At 40.6% G+C, this 17,446-nt stretch overlaps 1 protein-coding gene across 2 annotated transcripts in view; it reads left to right on the top strand.

The window, feature by feature from the left end:
- GAREM1 (GRB2 associated regulator of MAPK1 subtype 1) overlaps window positions 1-17,446 on the top strand; it is a 188,270-nt gene that overhangs the window by 61,132 nt on the left and 109,692 nt on the right. For both annotated transcript variants that reach the window (XM_045849763.1, XM_045849761.1), the window contains exon 2: window positions 2,611-2,751. In XM_045849763.1, the coding sequence (XP_045705719.1) occupies window positions 2,611-2,751 (141 nt within the window). The remainder of the gene's footprint in view (window positions 1-2,610; window positions 2,752-17,446) is intronic.

The following is a 17,446-nucleotide window of genomic DNA, read 5'->3' as shown; positions in this document are numbered from 1 at the left end:
TCCTACCTACCATCTGTGAAATTACATGTGAGTGCATCTCCCTGACAAGAATGTTGACTTGAATGCAGGGACCAAGTCATCATATTTTTGCCCACTCCCCCATTGGTTTGTCCATAAAACATACTCAATAAGTGTTTGTTGGCCATCAAATTTTACACAGTAAATATCTCCATTTGTCTATTACTGTAGCTCAAGGCTGTTTTTTAAAGGCAAAGTAAGTAAACAAATGTTTGCTGGATAAAATGACAAACTTGCAAACTTCTCCCTTTTCTTCTGAACCTCTTACCCTTTACCCAAAGCACCTTTCACTTTCTACTTAATTTGTTTTTAGCCATTCTTGGTCATGGTATTGTCTGTCTCCTTCCCATTGAATAGAAAGCGTCCTAGGACAGGGATCTTTAATTTTGTTTTCTGACACGTGTGTCCCAAGTATTGGGAACAGTGCTTGTCAGTGAACTGGTGAGACTTGAAGATAAAGGGCACTTTCTCCCTGTTTCTTGGATTATTGTCAATGGCTTTTTTTTTTTTAATTTCTTTTATTTGTTCTAAAGAGAGGGAAATGGAGGGAGAAAGAGAGCAAGAGAAATATCGATGTGAGAGAGAAACATTGATCAGTTGCCTCTTTCTCGCTCCCCAACTGGGTCTAGAACCTGCAACCCAGGCATGTGCCCTGACCAGAAATAGAACCAGCAACCTTTCAATTTGCAGGACAACACCCAACCAATTGAGCCACATCTGCCAGGGGTGGTGGTGATGGTTTTCAAGGCAAGGTGTGGGGTTGGAAGAGCAGGAGAGAGATGTAGAGATAGGGAGAGAGATCCTGACCTCCCTTTCTGCCATTTACTAGCTGTGTAGCTCTGGGCAAGTTGCTTGACTGCTCTGAAGATCATTTCCTCACCTATAAAAGGATAATATGACCTAAATTACAGTGTAATTTTAGGGAGGGAAAATCTACAATAAATAAATAGCTAATGTTTCCTAATCACTCCTAACATGATGACAGAGCTGGTGCTCCACAGTGTCCATCACTGTCACCAATTAGTTTTACAAGCATTCTGTGAAGAAGCAGGGACTGTTGTTGCCGCGTCTCCTGGGTGAAGAGCAGGTGCCTGCCCAGGATCACACAGTACTGGGGGCAAAGCTAAGGCTACATGAGGTCTGCTGGACTCTGAAGTCCCAGCTAGTAACTCTCAACTGCTGTGTTCGTGCCCATACCCTGTACCCTTGTTGGGGAGCTTTGAGGGGGCTATACTATGGGCAGTGCTTCTAGATCTTTCTTTCCTGCCCTGACATGCTTGAGAGATGCAAAGGGCTGGTGAGTACCACTGGCCTCTCCAGATGGTGTCTTTATGAACCTGGCCCTCCCAAAGTGTGAGGGGCAGGGGAGTCTGGTTTGAAAGTATATCCCTCCCCAACAGGACACCCCCCTCCTGCTAACCTATCTCCACTTTGAAGCCTGTGTCTGTGCCCTTCCCCCACAATAAAGCTTTTAACTCTTAGTATTTCTTGTAACAAAGAGAGCATATTCTTGCATTAAGACTATATTAAAGAGTATAGCCCTATTGGTTTCGGAACAAATTTGATAGTTTGTGGTTATGATAACCAAGTTGACCATTACAGTCTTCTCTGCTTTTTTTTTTTTTAATTGAAAAAGTACTGAAACTTTTAAGAATCTTTGAGGGATCTATAAATGCTATGTCAAGGCATACAGTTAAATCACTAATCGCTCTTTTAATTATTATAATATAATAAACAGCAAAAATAAGGTAGGTTGCTGGTTTTTTGTATAAAGAAATTAGCCTTTTTGAGGTATTTTCTTTGAGCATTTAAAATCCCTAAACCAGGATTAATGGGAGGGATCATTTCAGCATCTGGAAAGCCATCTTTAAGTTTCAGGAAATGGATTTCTCTTTTGAAATAGTTTGTCGTCAGTTCAAATGCTAAGAGTGTATATTAGAAATTATTCAAATGAAAAGTAATTTCATTTGTATGCTTTAAACTTCACTGTTTTTAATTGATTGGGAAGTTAGGTAGGAGGCCAGAGAGGACTGGCAAAATATGTAAAATTTAAAAGGAGAAATGGGCATTTTCAACTACTGTTTCAAACAGAGATAAGATTATTATTTATTTTTGGTAGTTATATTGTAGTGTTTAAGAGCATAAGCTTTGGAATCAATTCAACATTCATTCAATCTGTGGGTTTAGACATGTTATTTAACATTCTAAACATGGATTTTTTTCTTCACTTTTAAAGAAAGACTAATACCTACCTCGTAATGATGCTGTGTTACATGAAATAGTATGTGCTTATTTAATGTAAGCACTTAATATTTGTTTTATAATCATTGAAATATAATTATTTAGATAAATGAGGTATTCGAAAATCTCTTTTCAAATAATTAAGAAACATTTCTATGGAATCTTGAATGAAATTGTCAGTTTGGCGTGGAATGCTTTTTTTATTGCTAATTCGTAAGTGAATTTTATCTCCTTTTGGGATGACCCATTAACTTCTGCACAAGTGAAGTTTTACCTAATGAAATTTTATTTCAGAGTATGGAGTAAGCATATGCTAAGTCGAAGTTTCTCGTGTAAAATTGTGTTTTCCAGGAGAATGCATAGAAGGGCTGCGGGAAAACGACTACCTTCTGATCCACTCCTGCCGGCAGTGGACCACCATCACCGCCCACAGCCTGGAGGAGGGCCACTACGTCATTGGGCCGAAGATAGAGATCCCAGTCCACTATGCGGGTGAGGCTCCTCTCCCGGGGCAAGCAGTGGGCGGGGAAGGGAACTTGAGTGTGCTGATTTTTTTTTTCTCCGCGGTGAGAAAATAGAAATTGTCTATAAACTAGAGAGTATAATTACACAGAAAAAGAAGAATCAAACACTTTTGTGTGGTTGTTTGATCAGTCATTGGAAACTGAGATTCCTTTTGTTGTGGGTATTTCTAATTAATGCATGTAGGTAAACATGGATTCTTATTAGAGATTTATAAAATGAAAATTTTATGAACACCAATGTGTTCTCTGCAATCTTGGAATGACCGTCGGTATGTGTAGCAAACCTCTGAGCTTTGAAGTCTCTGAATTACCCTGGGTACAATTTGAATGTAGCTTTTGTGAGCGACTCTGATGGCATGGTTTTATAAGACACCATTTCACAAACAAGCATTTGTCTAGTTTTAAAAGCATTTGGATTGGAGGTTCAGATACCTGGGCATGCCCCTCTTTGCAAACATGGCATTTAGAACACAGGCAGCTGAGATGACCTCACTGCTTTTGTTAAATCAGAATAATAGCCTCCTTCTTGCCTCACTTTGGACTCTATTCAGCTCAACAATGCCATTCAATTTTTATCAAGTGCATTTATTTAATACTGTTTTAGAGGTTAGGATACATCTAGTAGCTTGATTATACATACATAAATGCTTTGTCAACCCTATACTTTCTGTGGTGCTTATAGTTCATTATATAAAGGATCTTGACCTTTTTTTTTTTTTTGCCTATTGTTTTAAGATCTGTAGCAGGACAGCTAGCTAAAAATTGGGTAGCCTTAGACTACTATTATGTTTTTGAGCGAAACCTCTTCAGTACCCACAGAGTTTTCTATTTAGAAAAGGGACCTTGCTGTATTTCTTCCCAATGTCCAGAACAGCAGCAAATAGTATTAATACATGTTCAATAAATATTTATTGAATCATGAATGTTCTGGTCCCCTTTTTTATTCCTAAAAGTCTTTAATTGCCAGTATGACCTGGAATCATCCAGCTTCTCAAAAACCCTTTTTTATTCCAAGAAGAAAAAAATTATAAGAAAGCATTTATCTTACCTGAGACTTTGTCCCCTAGAATTACATTTCTTAGTCAAAGGAATAGCCTTTTACAGAAAAAGGGGGGACTCTTAGTTGCAGAAAGTGTTAGTACTGTGAGGCTTTAAGCCAGGCCAGAGGGGAAGAGGATCCTTGGGGCCTCCAGGCCGTCAGCCTCTCCTGTGCTAGATCCACAGCAGGTGAGATCCGTGCTGTTTTTAGCACCCCAAGTGTCTGTTTCCTGTCTTTTGTGGACAACTGAAAAGGAAGGTATAAGATTATACTTCATCCGCATGCAATTTTACCTAATCTGTTGTGTTTTTCTCTCTTACTAGATAGAGTTTTAGTTTTTCTCCCAAAACCACGTGAATAGCTCTGTCAAATCAGTCCTCCCAAAGGAGAGCTTTCATTCCATCATTTCCGCAAATCTCCAAACCGCTACCGGACTTTCCGACTTGTTGCTCAAGGCCCTCCACTGCTGGTTCTGTTCCACTTCTTCATGCTTACCTTTTCTACTCTGAAGAGTGAACCTCCCACTCTAAGCTAGTCACCTCACTGTTTCCTGGACATACGGAATACTTTTCCACTTACACCATTCCCTGTCCAAGGCTGCCTTCCTCAGCTTTGCTCATACCAGAGCCTGTCACTGTGCCCAGAGGGTACAGGAGTCACTTACTGTCCTCACGTAGTCTCCTGATGTGGTCATTGTGTATCACGTTCATTTGGCACATGTCCTTGGTCTTCATTCAGTTCCTGCTTCCTATGTACACACAGATCTTCGCTCACCAGTTGGCCTGCATGTTCCTTAACTAGTGAGACCAATTCTAAAAAGCTTTTATGAATCCTTTGGCTCTGTACACAAAAGATATGATGATCTATGGCTATAGATGCTCGATCTAGCAACCTCAAACTTGGCTACACATTGGAACCATCAGCAAGCTTAAAATGACCGGTGACCCACGTCCCATCTCCAGAGGTTCTGGTTTCATTGGTCTTGAGTCGGGGCTGGGCTCCTCCTGTGGTAAAATCACAGCCTCGGTTGGGGATCCTTTGTTCTGGAATGGACAGTCACTGTGTCAGATGATAAGATTTCCCCAAGCACCTGCAAGTATTTGCAAATGTTTTATTGTTTTGAACTTTTTTTATTAATAGTCATTCAGCTTCCACTGGGAAGAAAGCTATGGTATGTTTAGCAGCTTACTCTTTATCTACAATGAAGATAATAGTACACTGATTTGGGAAATCAGGCAGTGTGTTGCAAGTGATAACATTTTTTATGTAAAATTGAGGTGTCAAGACTAAAAGGATCCAAATGCTAAGATCCACCACTTTTCACGAAAGGAGAGAAAATGTATTTAAAGGAAGAAAACCTTGAAATAAAACTGTATTAGTTCAGTCTACTACAACAAAATACCACAGACTGGATGGACTATAAACCACAGAAATTTATTTCTCACAGTTCTGGAGTCCGGGAAGTCCAAGGTCAAGGCACTGACAGATCTGGTATCTGGTGAGGGCCCACTTCCTGGTTTGCAGATGGTGGTATTCTCATTGTGTCCTCACGTGGTAGAGAGGGAGTAATCATCTTTCTTGTGTCTCTTCTTATAAGGGCATTAATCCCATTCACGAGAATTCCACCCTCAGGACCTAATCACCTTCCAAAGGCTCCACCTCCAAATGCCATCACATTGGGGATTTAGGCTTCAACATCTCATTTTAGAAGGACACAAACATTCATTCCATAGCAAGGACCAAATGGTTACAAGACATTTGATAAGATCATTTCAAAGGACATACTGGGTATATTTTTTCAAAGAATTTGTGTATTACCAAGTTCAGCCCTTGGAAGAAAGAACATAAAGTAAATAATTATGGGGAACAAAAATGCTGTTCATGTCTCTGATTTATTTAGTGCTGTAATTATAATTAGAAGAAATCTTTATCCAAGCAGATTTTACTAATTGCTCAGAATTTCATTTAGGTTGAGATTCATCTCTCTTTCTTTGAGGAAAATTAATAAATAATTAAAAATTAAATAAGTTTAACATAGTAATAAGTCCTACCAGCTTTGTAATCAACCAGGTTGGATTTCTAGTTCTGCCATTTACTGCCTGTATTACTTTGGGCAAGTTACTAAACCTCTCTAAACTTTCATTACCTCATCTATAAACTGGGGATAACTCTAGTGCCTCTCCCTTAGGGTAGTTGTGAAGACTAAAAGAGGTAATGCAAGTGAAACACCTTTCTGAGTACTTATCACTTAATAAGTGCTCCATAAATGTTCGTGGTGATGATTATGATAATGATAGCAACAAAATTTAATTCTATTTTCATTAATTACAAGTTGAATTACTTTTCTGCTCATTAAAGCAAGCTGAACACTGATACCCCTCAAAATTGTCTTGGCGGCTGCTGATTTTTTTTTAACATTTTATTTTGAAGTTACAATAGTATAATTTATTCCTACTGATTTAGTTTTACACATTTTTAACATCATTTTTCTGTGTCTGTCTTCTTCTTTTCCTCCCATCCTCCCTCCCTCTCTCTCTCTACACATACACATTCACACGTCACACTTACTTTTTCTGAGTCATTTGAGTGTAGGCAGCATATATCCCCCTAATTCTTCTCTGTGTATTTCCTAAGAACAAGGATATCCTCTTATGTAACCCCAGTGCTATTAGCAAATTCAGGGCATTTAATACTTTAATCTTCAGGCCATGTTCCAGTTTTGTCAGATGCCCCAGTAACTACCTGCATTGCATTTCTTCCCCCCAGTACAGCATCGAGTCTAGGACCCCTGACTGGATTTCCCTCTCATGTCGTTAGTCTCCTTTCCCAGGGGCGGCTCTCAGCCTTCCTTGTGTGTCATGACGTTTTTGAAGAACATCGGCAAGTTGTTTAATAGAATAGCCTTCTGTTTGGGTTTCCCAGTCTCCTTGTGATAGATTTAGGTTATGCCTTTTTGGTTGGATTGCCGTGTACATGACGGCTCCTTCTCAGGCAGTCACACAGGAGGCATGGGATGGCCCTTGGCCCTTATTGGTGACATTAACTTTGATCCCTTGGTTAAGCTGTTGTCTGATTTCTTTGCTGTATTATTACCGTTGACTTTGTCATTACTAGAACTTTGAGATTCTGTGTGTACCTTGTTCCTTCTCTAACTCGCCCCCTTTACCTCTTGAGCCGCTGTTGATGTTTTCTGTCTGATTCAGTTTTTACAATGAAGCTGAGAAAATGGCGCATTTCTAACTTAACACCATCATTCCTTCTTACATTTGTTAGTTTTCATTCTACTATTAGAAAGAGATTTTTCTTCTTTTCCATTTATCTATTCATTTGTTATCAGCATGGAATTATGGATTTTCCATTCAGTGGGTTATAATATATTCCTGTCCTTATTTATTTTGATGCTCAGTTTATCCCAAATTTAACCATTTGGGTGCACACTGGCTCATGTATCTCTGTGATATGCCTCTTTCATTTTCGTCAAGCCTGTCTTTATTTTCTGAAATAGGTAGCCACCATTGTTTTCAGTCAGTATGCTGTTCCAGTCGGGACCCCTGCTGTGTCCTGTCCCAGGCCACACTCCTCACTTTGTGGTCCCTGGAAATTGTGTCCTTTGGCACCATGCTGAGCCCATGCTGGGCCGCTGTAGGCAGCTCTCCTCACACGTATTCCACAAAGTAGCAAAGCTCAGCATTTTTAAGAAATCCCAATTCAGAGTACTTTCCCATATTCTTTATCAGAAATTTTCATGTGAAAGTAAATAATGTCATAAAACTTTGAGAAAAGGTAAATATGACTTTAAGTTTTTATCATAATTGCACCCTGAATTGCGCCTTATTCTGAATTCTGAAATTATTCGATGTGCTTTGGGAAAAAAGCAAAGATGCCCCCCATTCTGGCAGAAGTTTTTCATTTTGGATAACAAGAGCTTTCTTAGTATAATAAGCAATTGATTCTGAGAGAGGGGACGTGTTTAGTCAGCATCACATATTTTGCTAACAGTGGAGAAACCACTAGAGAAAAATTGGCATAGTGTTTAGACAAGCGATTGCTTTCAGGCAAGTTTATTCAAAAGGCATCACAGACAAATTTTAGGTAAACTCTCTAACTTCTTGGTGCTTCCCCAAAAGGCAAATGTTTCCCAAGAAATGTACAGTATGGAAATTGGAATTCATCTGCATTCTGCTGACTCAGACCGTCTAAATTACTGTCGGGCACTGGGTCAGACAGTTAGCCCCCCCACTCCCCCCTCCATTTATCCCGACTTATTAAACAACAACAAAAGCTGTTTAAACAAAGTTTGTTAAACCTAGTGCAACCGAATCATAGCAAGAGTTTCTAAAGGTGCATGATTGTCATTTTGCAGTTCATATTTCTATTCATCAAATTCCTTTCATTTCTGCAGCTCTGACTGGTCAGTCAAGCTACCCAAACCAGTTACTGTTAAAGCTCATGTGCCAGGGCCCCTCTTTAATGCTCGCCCCTTCTAGGGCCTTAAGTGTAGTTTAGAATTCACAACTTGATTTTGTTTTCTCCTCTAAAACTAATATAAAGTTCGGGCTTCACAAAAACCTGGGTATGCCATTGCCTCTGGGATTTTATATGCCCTTCGAGGCTCCCAAGTTTCCAGTCTATAAAATAGAGATTTGCCTTTAAAATGTCATGAAGATTCTCTGAGATCTGAGTGGTGTAAATGACTCAACACTGTGCCTGGCACATGATGAGTACAAAATATATGTTACCTCTTTGTGATCACCTCACTCATGAAAACCAACCCAAAAACCTCTCTGTAGAGACACGTGGGTGAGGTGGGAGGTGCCTGTGTCCCCGAAGTCCATCAATTTGGAAGCACTGGAATCCTCACTGAGCGTGTGGAAATTCAGATCATTTGATGGAACGTGTGCTGTCATCGTGGATGAACAGATTGCTACTTGAACAGAAGCATCTGAGATAAACTCCAGCCACGTTTGGCTTCTATTTTTAAATTCTCATCCTCCTGCAAATCTGGTGAATCTATAACAAGTTAAAATGATCTCAGTGCTTCCTTTCCTGCTACAATATGTAGAGAAGTAGGTGGCACTTGGAGCACACGGGTGGGAAGAGTTGCTCATGAAGTCTGCAGGCCCTTACTCAGCAAGCACCTGCATTTGTATCTGCAGTGCCTGTTATTAGAAAACCAGACGTGTAGATGTGCAGTGTCTGTCTCTTGGGCAAAATTTTACTAATGTGGTATCTGACATAACCTGGAATTGTAATTACTGAACAAAAGGAAATGTCGAAACAAGCTAATTTTATTCTCCTGGGTTGTGAGTTTAATTAGCATGAATCATCCGTTCACAAAAGTTGAACACTGTGTGTGCTCTCTCTGTTCCATGGGATGAAGCTGAGGTGATATATGGACAGTAACCAAACTTTTTTTGAAGTAGTCCTAAACAACAAAAAAAGTATTTTTTATTATTCTATTTATTTATTTTCAGAAAGAAGGGAAAGGAGGGAAAAGGAGAGGGAGAGAAACCTTGATGTGTGAGAGCATCAATGTGCAAGAGAAACATCAATCAGTTACCTCTTGCATACCCCCAACTGGGGACCTGGCTCATAACCCAGGCATGTTCCCTGACAGGGAATTGAACTGGCAGCCTTTCAGTTCACAGGCCAGCGCTCAATCCACTGAGTCGCACCAGCCAGGGCAAATAGAGTATTCTAAGGAACATTATCCCAGCCAGTTTTGCCAGTAATAAATATTAGATATCTAAGAAATAACCATTTTTCATAACTGAATCTTTAGATCACATTAGCAATAACTACAATTAATTGAATGGTTAATATTTTCTAGGCACTGTGGTAACTCAGCACTTCACTTGTATTTCTGCATGTAGCTTTCACAGCCATCCCATGAGGCAGGCGCTAGTATGATCTGCACTTCACAGAAGTCCAAACTGAGGTTTAGAGATAAGTATATTGGACACTAGCCAGCTGACAGGTGTGACTGGAACCCAGGCTGCATGGGGCCAGGCCTGCTTCTCTCACCTTGTTCCCCGGCAAGTGTTGGAGTCACTTTCCACATGAAACGTGTTCTAACCAGCCTAGAGAAGAGAGATCTGTTGTTTGAATCAGCAAGTTGACTCAGCTTTCACTTTTCTCTCCTTTCACACCTAGCTTTAGGGGAAAATCAAGTAAATATATATTTATCATAACCTCTTCCACATTTATAAGCCATCTGCATCCAGGTGACATTCCCACCCCTGAGTAAATCACCAGGAAGAAAGCAGAGACAGGGAGAACTTTCAGGACAGCCCAGTGTGGGGAGGGAAGGCCAGAGTGCAGGCACCTGCTGGATGCAGGGAGGACCCGGGGAAGCCTGGGAAAGGAGGGGTCTTTTAAGTATGACTAAGGAAGTTGGTAGTTTTCAAAAGGGCACCTAAGTGAATAAAAGGGAGGAAATTAGATTTAAAAAGGGGGTTAAAATGAGCAGAAAGTGAGACAGCAAGGAAGGATCGGCTATTAGGTTGGCCAAAAAGTGTGTTTAGTTTTTTTCCTTACGATGGCTCTAGTACTGTTTAGTTGTCTTTAACTTCCCTTAAAACAAAAAACTAAATGGGCTTTTTGACCAACCCAATAATTTTGTCAAGATATTTTAGAGAGAAGCCAGAAGATAGGACATAGGAGCTAATGGCTTTTAATATGCATTTTTTAAAAATAATGGAGTCAGAAGAATCTTTTTATTTTAGGAAGAATGATTCAAAAGAGAAAAGAGGGAAACGAATTAAGTATGTAATATTGATAGGTTGGTGTCTGGGAAATGGTCTTTCCCATTTTTTTTTCCTTGAGAGACATTTGTTACTCCTACTCAACTTCTTAGTGATGTTATTTCTATAGCTGGTACACGTGGCAGTTGTGATCAGAAGTTAGGTGGCTGTGTCTTTCACACTTGGGCATTCAACCTGATATTCTAACTCAAAACAGAGACAAAAAATAATGTAAATGTCTGCCTTTGATGAAAGAATGACTCAAGGATTGTTATTAACCTTTAGTATACCTTTCTAGTCTCAATTCTAAATGTTAAGAATAAATCACCTAAGGAAATTTGAATTTGAGTGATATTCATGATGAGATTTTAGGGAATCATTTTAATTTTGTTAATGTGATACCAGTATTGTAGTTATGAAGGGAAATATTTCTATTTTTAGAGGTGCATGCTGAATTATTCAGGGGGAAATGTGATTAAATTTTATAAAAACCATAAAAATAGATGAATATAGGATAAGCCGTTAAAGTTATTAAAGCTAGGTGAAGGGTAATGGGTGTTCACATTACCCTAATTTTCTATATGTTAGAAAATTTTTGTAATAAAAAGAAAAAAGTTGACTCACATATTAACCAGTGTATTGTGGAACTCTTAGTGGTATTCTTACGAAAACCATCCTTGAATCCTGTTTGTATTATAGTCTTAAGTAATTTCCATAAGAGTGGAAGAAAGTTCTCTTTTCCCTGGGTTGTTTTGTTCCGGTGTGAAGTGTGTGTGGAAAGCAGCCAATGAAAGGTGAGCTCAGGCAGCCCTGAGTCTGTTTTCACAGCATGATGGAACCATCCAGCGAGTGGCTTCCTAGGGAGACTTGATTACTCACAGCCCTGGCTAGCTTCCAGGGGCTGACCCTGTTGGTGGTAGTGATTTAAACATAAAAAAGGAAAACGAGTGTGTGTGTGTGTAAGATTCTGGGAGAAAGACATTTTCTTTTATTAGTTTCTTCTTAAAATAAGAGCTTTATGGGAGATGCGGAAAGGGGGAACACAAGCAAATACAGTGGAAAGCTTTCTGGTATCATACTATGTGGCTTTTCTTGATCTAAAAACATTAGTAAAGTAACTTGAATAAAAAAATGAGAATCCCTCGATTGCCATCTTCACATTTTACCCCATTTACTCTCAGAATGCTTGCAAATCATCTACAAAGAGAAAACCTGCAGTCAAGAAAATAAAACAAAACAAAAACTCTGGCACAAAACAGGTATGGTGTTTGAGGTTCAAAACTCCTGGGCTGATGTTTTCTATTTCTCTTTTACTCTCGTGTTGGTACTGAATGGAAAGTTGGGTTTTGAAAGGGATAACTCTGGTTCGAGTATAATTTAACCTATGAGATAATGTGATCAACATCAGGTGGAAAGTTTGAGCAAGCTTCCTGAAACCACACTGTTAATGGAGTGTTTATAGCATGGGTGGCAATGGGCTCGCCTTACTTCATAATTCGATTTCCATTTTGAATTTGTACCTCTAAGAAGTAGTGTGACCTTTTAAAAGGTTCCCTTTCAGCATTTAGGAATTGCTTTGAGTTTTTTTTTCTTTGCCCAAAACAGACTTAATAATGCCTCCCAAAACTGATTGCTATGCTGGTAAAACTTCCTGAAGTCACTCCACTCCGTTTCTAAGAATTGGAACCACTTACCTTTGTGACTCATTCTCCAGTTAAATTGTGTGCTGGCCTTCTGTTAAACCACTTACCCATCTATGTGGTTGTCGGGTGTACTCATAGCAGAAAAACAACGAAACATGTGTACCCTGCAAACTCTGACATTTAGGGCAAGAGGAGTGATGATTCACATACTTCCTGTGTGGCATTTTTAGTAAGGTATACATCACCACGGCATTCAGCTTGTTAGAAGTGGTGAATTGAACATAATGGGGTTTGTCCCTAAGAGTGAGTCAAGCCACTGTATGAGGGTGAGACAAGCAAAATAAATACGGAGCTTTTATTTTCTTGTCGCTATAAACATCGTAGGTAAATGAAATGCAATGGGCACATAAACATTCAAAATATTCCATTTCTCCCTTCATGTCTTTTGTATATTGATGAGTTTAACACCCAGTTATATTCACACCATTTCATTGTATTGGCTTCCTTCTAGTAAAGAAGCTGGTCACGTTGGGTGGGAATTGTAGCCTTCTGTCCACCTCATGACCCTGCAAGAGTTGTGCACCGAGTCTCATTGAGGCTGTCTGCACAGCCCCTGGCACGGCTGCTCCCCCTTTGCAACTCTTCTCACAGGGTCTCACTTGCTCCAAAGACCCACATGCCTCCTTTTCCCTTCCAGTCAGTCATCTGTGCTGTTGTCAGGTCAGTTTTTCTCAACTACAACTACAGCTCTGTCATTTGCCCACTGACCTCAACTTTTCAGAGGCGCCCCCGTGTGGCTGCAGACCCTTGTCTCACACAGGGCCCTTCTGAGGCCTGGCAGCCGAGGTCTGGGTCTCCCCGTTGGACTAAGAGGACTACTCTACAGTAGACACCCACCAGGTGCCAGCCCACCCCCACTGGGCTCCTTGTTGCTCCTCAGCCCCCCACCCAGTCCCCCCTGTTCAGCCCACCCCCACTGGGCTCCTTGTTGCTCCTCAGCCCCCCCCCCCCGCCCAGTCCCCCCTGTTTCTAGTACTTGGAGGGCCCACACGTCAGAATCACCACCCAGCTGTGAAATCCTACCTCAGATCCCACCTTCCTTGAGAAACTTTTCCTAATTTCCCACACCATGTATATTGATCAGGTCCTTTTTCAGTCTTCCACTTTGGGATCTATAACACTTTGTGCCCAAGGGTGTTTAAGTCTTGCTCTTATTCTTCTCTCCACTAAAGGCTCCTTGAGGGCAGTCCTGTCTCTCAAAGAATCTAGCTCATGCGTGAATCATTTAAGGGCTCAATAAATATTTTTGACCAAACTGAAATGGACTGATCTTTAAAGGACAAACCCTTTTTAGTAGGGTTATGGGGAAGAAGCCTGGTTTCTCATGCCCGTGGAACAGGCTCTAAGCCCCGACCTGGCTAGTCAGAGCAGCGACCCAGTGCTCTACTGGAGGCACAAGCAGATGCCTTGGACCTGCTCCAAGGGTGAGGAGACATCAGTTCTGCCTGGGAGTGGGACGTGAGGGCCTCCCAGTGAACAAGGGCGGAAAGGGCATCTAGACAAAGTACCGGCTTGCACAGAGGTTTGGATTGTGGACAGTAGTGAAGATCATTTAAATTATTTGTCAGATAGAAGATGAAGGAGTACTTAGAAAATAAGGCTGAAAACCTAGCTTGGAACAAAAGTGAAGGAATTTGAATTTTAGGATGACTGATAGGAACTGTAATCTCTGGGCCTTGGGGAAGGAGGCGGTCCCTCACATAACCTTCCTTTTAAAAAGTTAGTAAGAAGTGCCACACTTCCCCACCTGCAGCCCCCTCCCCCACTGGTTTGGAGTGTAGAATGAGAGGAAGGTGAGAGAAACCGGACAGACAGTTGTTGAAAGACCCAATGAAAGACAGTGAAGTCCTGAACTGGGCTGAGGGAAATGCTGAGGAAGGAGAAGTTGATCTCCAGTTGCCAGAAACAAGAAAAAAAGGAGAGAAAGATGTTCTGAGATTTTTTTTTGGTCTGGTTTTTAAAGAAACAAACCTTTTTTAACCTCCCAGGAATAGGCACTTGTTTACTCACACTTTTTCCAATGGCACAAATTTATTTCTACCATTTTCTTTTATGCTAAAAACTCTTTTCTTTTAAAGTATATTTTGTAACAAACTAAAATGTGTCTAAAAAGAAATGAATAAGAAAATATTTGGATTTCTTTTAAAACCTCTTTGTGATTTTTTGGGATACTAGGGTCCTTCTAGTAGAAGTTTCCCCAGCATCTCAGGTATTAGCGTTCTGGATTGGCAAGGATGCTTTTATCCTTTTAATTTTGGGGCCTACCAGGTGCATCAGAGGTAGAGGTTCCCCAGAAAAGTATGTTTGGAGTAAGAGATCAGGTAATAGGGGCGAAATGTACAAAAATCTCAGGCTTTGAAAGATTGATACCATGAAGATTTAATAACTTTGCCTATATTTAGCAATTACCTATTTCCTACATCCAGTGAGAATTGTTTTTGTTTAAAAATCTAGGAAAGTTTCATGAATTGAATAAAATAGTCTGATTATCTATTTTCAATACTATGATAAAGAAATTTCTCTGTGAAGGAGAATATAAGTACTGTAGGTTGACGTGTTGAGATCAAAACATCTGTTATGGAATTTGTCACAATTCTTAACTATTATGTCCTTATTTAAGAAAAAAATGATTGTTTTCTTTCTTTAACAATAGTAGACCAGTAATTCTCAACCAAGTTTGAACAAGCAAGTTACTCAACCAAGTGGGAGTTTGTACCCACCTTCACCTTCCTGGGGCATTGGGTGACATGTGGAGGCTTTGTTCGTTGTCACATGAGCTGGGGAGGGGGCCTACTGTGACCGAGTGGGTGGAGACTGAGCATGCTGCTGAACATCCTACACTAACAGTTATCCAGGCCACGATGGCACTGGGACAGTGCAGAGAAACTCAGACACTTGTTATTATTATTATTGCTATCTCACCTTTATTATTATTGGTAATGCGTTTCATTTTCTGCTGTATTATTGAAAATTCTTTTTTTATTTGTAATTTTTTAATATATTTTATTGATTATGCTATTACAGTTGTCCCATTTCTCCCCTTCACTCCCCTCTACCCTGCACACCCTCTCCCACCCATATCCCCCCTTTACTTCATGTCCATGTGTCATACTTATAAGTTCTTTAGCTTCTACATTTCTCATACTATTATTACCCTCCCCCTATCTATTTTCAACCTACAATTTATGCTACTTACTCTCTGTACCTTTTCCCCCTCTGTCCTCCTCCCACTCCCCTGTTGCTAACCCTCCATGTGATCTCCATTTCTGTGGTTCTGTTCCTGTTCTAGTTGTTTGCTTAGTTTCTTTTGGTTTTGCTTTAGGTGTGGTTGTTAGTAACTGTGAGTTTGCTGTCCTTTTACTACACATGTTATTTTAAGGGACAGTAACCTATAAAGGAGTTCCCATCAGACTGTCAGCTGATTTCTCAAAAGAGACCTTACAGGCAAGAAGGGGCTGGAAAGAAGCATTCCAAGTCATGAAAGGCAAGGACCTACATCCCAGATTGCTCTATCCAGCAAAGCTTTCATTTAGAATGGAAGGGCAGATAAAGTGCTTCTCAGATAAGGTCAAATTAAGGGAGTTCATCATCCCCAGGCCCTTATTTTATGAAATGTTAAAGGGACTTATCTAAGAAAAGAAGATAAAAAAAAAGAAAAGAAAATTCTTTTTTGGACAGAGGCTGTCAGGGAGACATTGTCTAGAAAACCAGCATCTGAGTTGATTTCCAAAGCATAACAAGCCGTTGCCTGGTCTGAAAACAAACAAACAAAAAAACAGTTAAATAATCTGTGAATTGACACTACTTTCTGCTCACACTGCATGAGACCGTCAGCAACTATGTGTGTCAGGGCAGACGAATTCAGGGGGCAGCAAAGGAGCAGTCGCTTTAGCTGCAAAGTGTTTTGCTCTTCAGGACTGCCCTGGCTCTTTTCTTCTCCCTTTATGTTAAAAATGGGGCTATCTGTAAATACCTAAGACAAACAGAGTTTAAAAGAATTAAAACAACATTATAAAACCATGTCTACCTGCTTCAGATTGCATTATACATCAGCATAATGTACAGTTCTTAAAACGCTGCTGAGACTAAGAATTTAGCATGTTGTCTCTGGGACACCCCCCTCCCTCAACAGAAGTATCACCAGTTCCATCCCTTCCCAACCTTTTAACTTCGAGCAACTGCAGGGAAAGTCCACACAGGAAGGAGAGAACACACTGAAGCAGTGCTCCTGCGGGTCTTTGGACATATTCAGACATCAACTGAATAATTGACTAGATGCTGATCAGTGGTGTGGAGGGTGAGGGACAGCTGGAGAGGAAGGATGGTGACACCTGAGACCCACAGAGCGAGCACTTGAGAGCATCCGCTGTGTGGTGGCTGGGCCCGTGCATCATGCTGAACCAAGGTCTCATTTAATCTTAGAAACCGTTCCTTTCCAGATGAGGAAACCAGGGCTTTGCAGGCTTAGTCAAGGTGCTACAACCAGTAGATGGTGAAGTCAAGATTCAAACCTGCAGCCATTCAACAGCGAATCCTGAGCCCTCAGCCTGAAACCTACCTCCATGGCCAGGTCTCAGGGTTCTCAGAAAACTTCTGGGTTTGGTTTGTGTGCCAGTAACAGGGAGTTCACTCCCATGATACTGTATTTATGTTTTAATACAACCCTTTGGCAGCAGGTGGGGCTGGCCCTTTGTGACTAGCAAATTGCATAAGTAAGGTGGAAATGAAAAAGAATACATGAATACATTCTATTGTACCTTGGGGCTGTTCCAGAGTCTCTCACGGGCAGGCTGAGTGAATCATGAAGAAAGGTATAATCTCAGCTATATGAAAGCATGTCAACTGAGGCTGTAATTGTTCTGTTTTTCCATCTTTCTCTTACCATTCACTTTCTCATCAACAATAGACATACATAGTGTTCTTTCATCTAGCTCTCATCCTTCTGCTCATCTAGCAGGAAAAGCTCACACATTCCATGGGAGCCCCATGCAGACCTGCCTTCTAGGTATCAAGGTATAAACAGGTAGGCGAAAGAGCAGCCCTTTTATTTGAACAAAAGCCCTGTGTCCGCATTAACAGTGCAGACAACTATAGACACATAAAGAATAAAGACATTTAAGCTGGACTACAGAAGTCCTGGCTTATATAACTTCACCTCCTAGATGCGCACACACACAC

The sequence above is a fragment of the Phyllostomus hastatus genome, unplaced genomic scaffold (assembly GCF_019186645.2).
Source record: "Phyllostomus hastatus isolate PE091 unplaced genomic scaffold, TTU_PhHast_1.1 phas_contig_80, whole genome shotgun sequence".
In the NCBI taxonomy this organism is placed as follows: domain Eukaryota; kingdom Metazoa; phylum Chordata; class Mammalia; order Chiroptera; family Phyllostomidae; genus Phyllostomus; species Phyllostomus hastatus.
The sequence above is the reverse complement of the archived record's forward strand: the minus strand, read 5'-3'. Positions and strand labels throughout refer to the sequence as shown.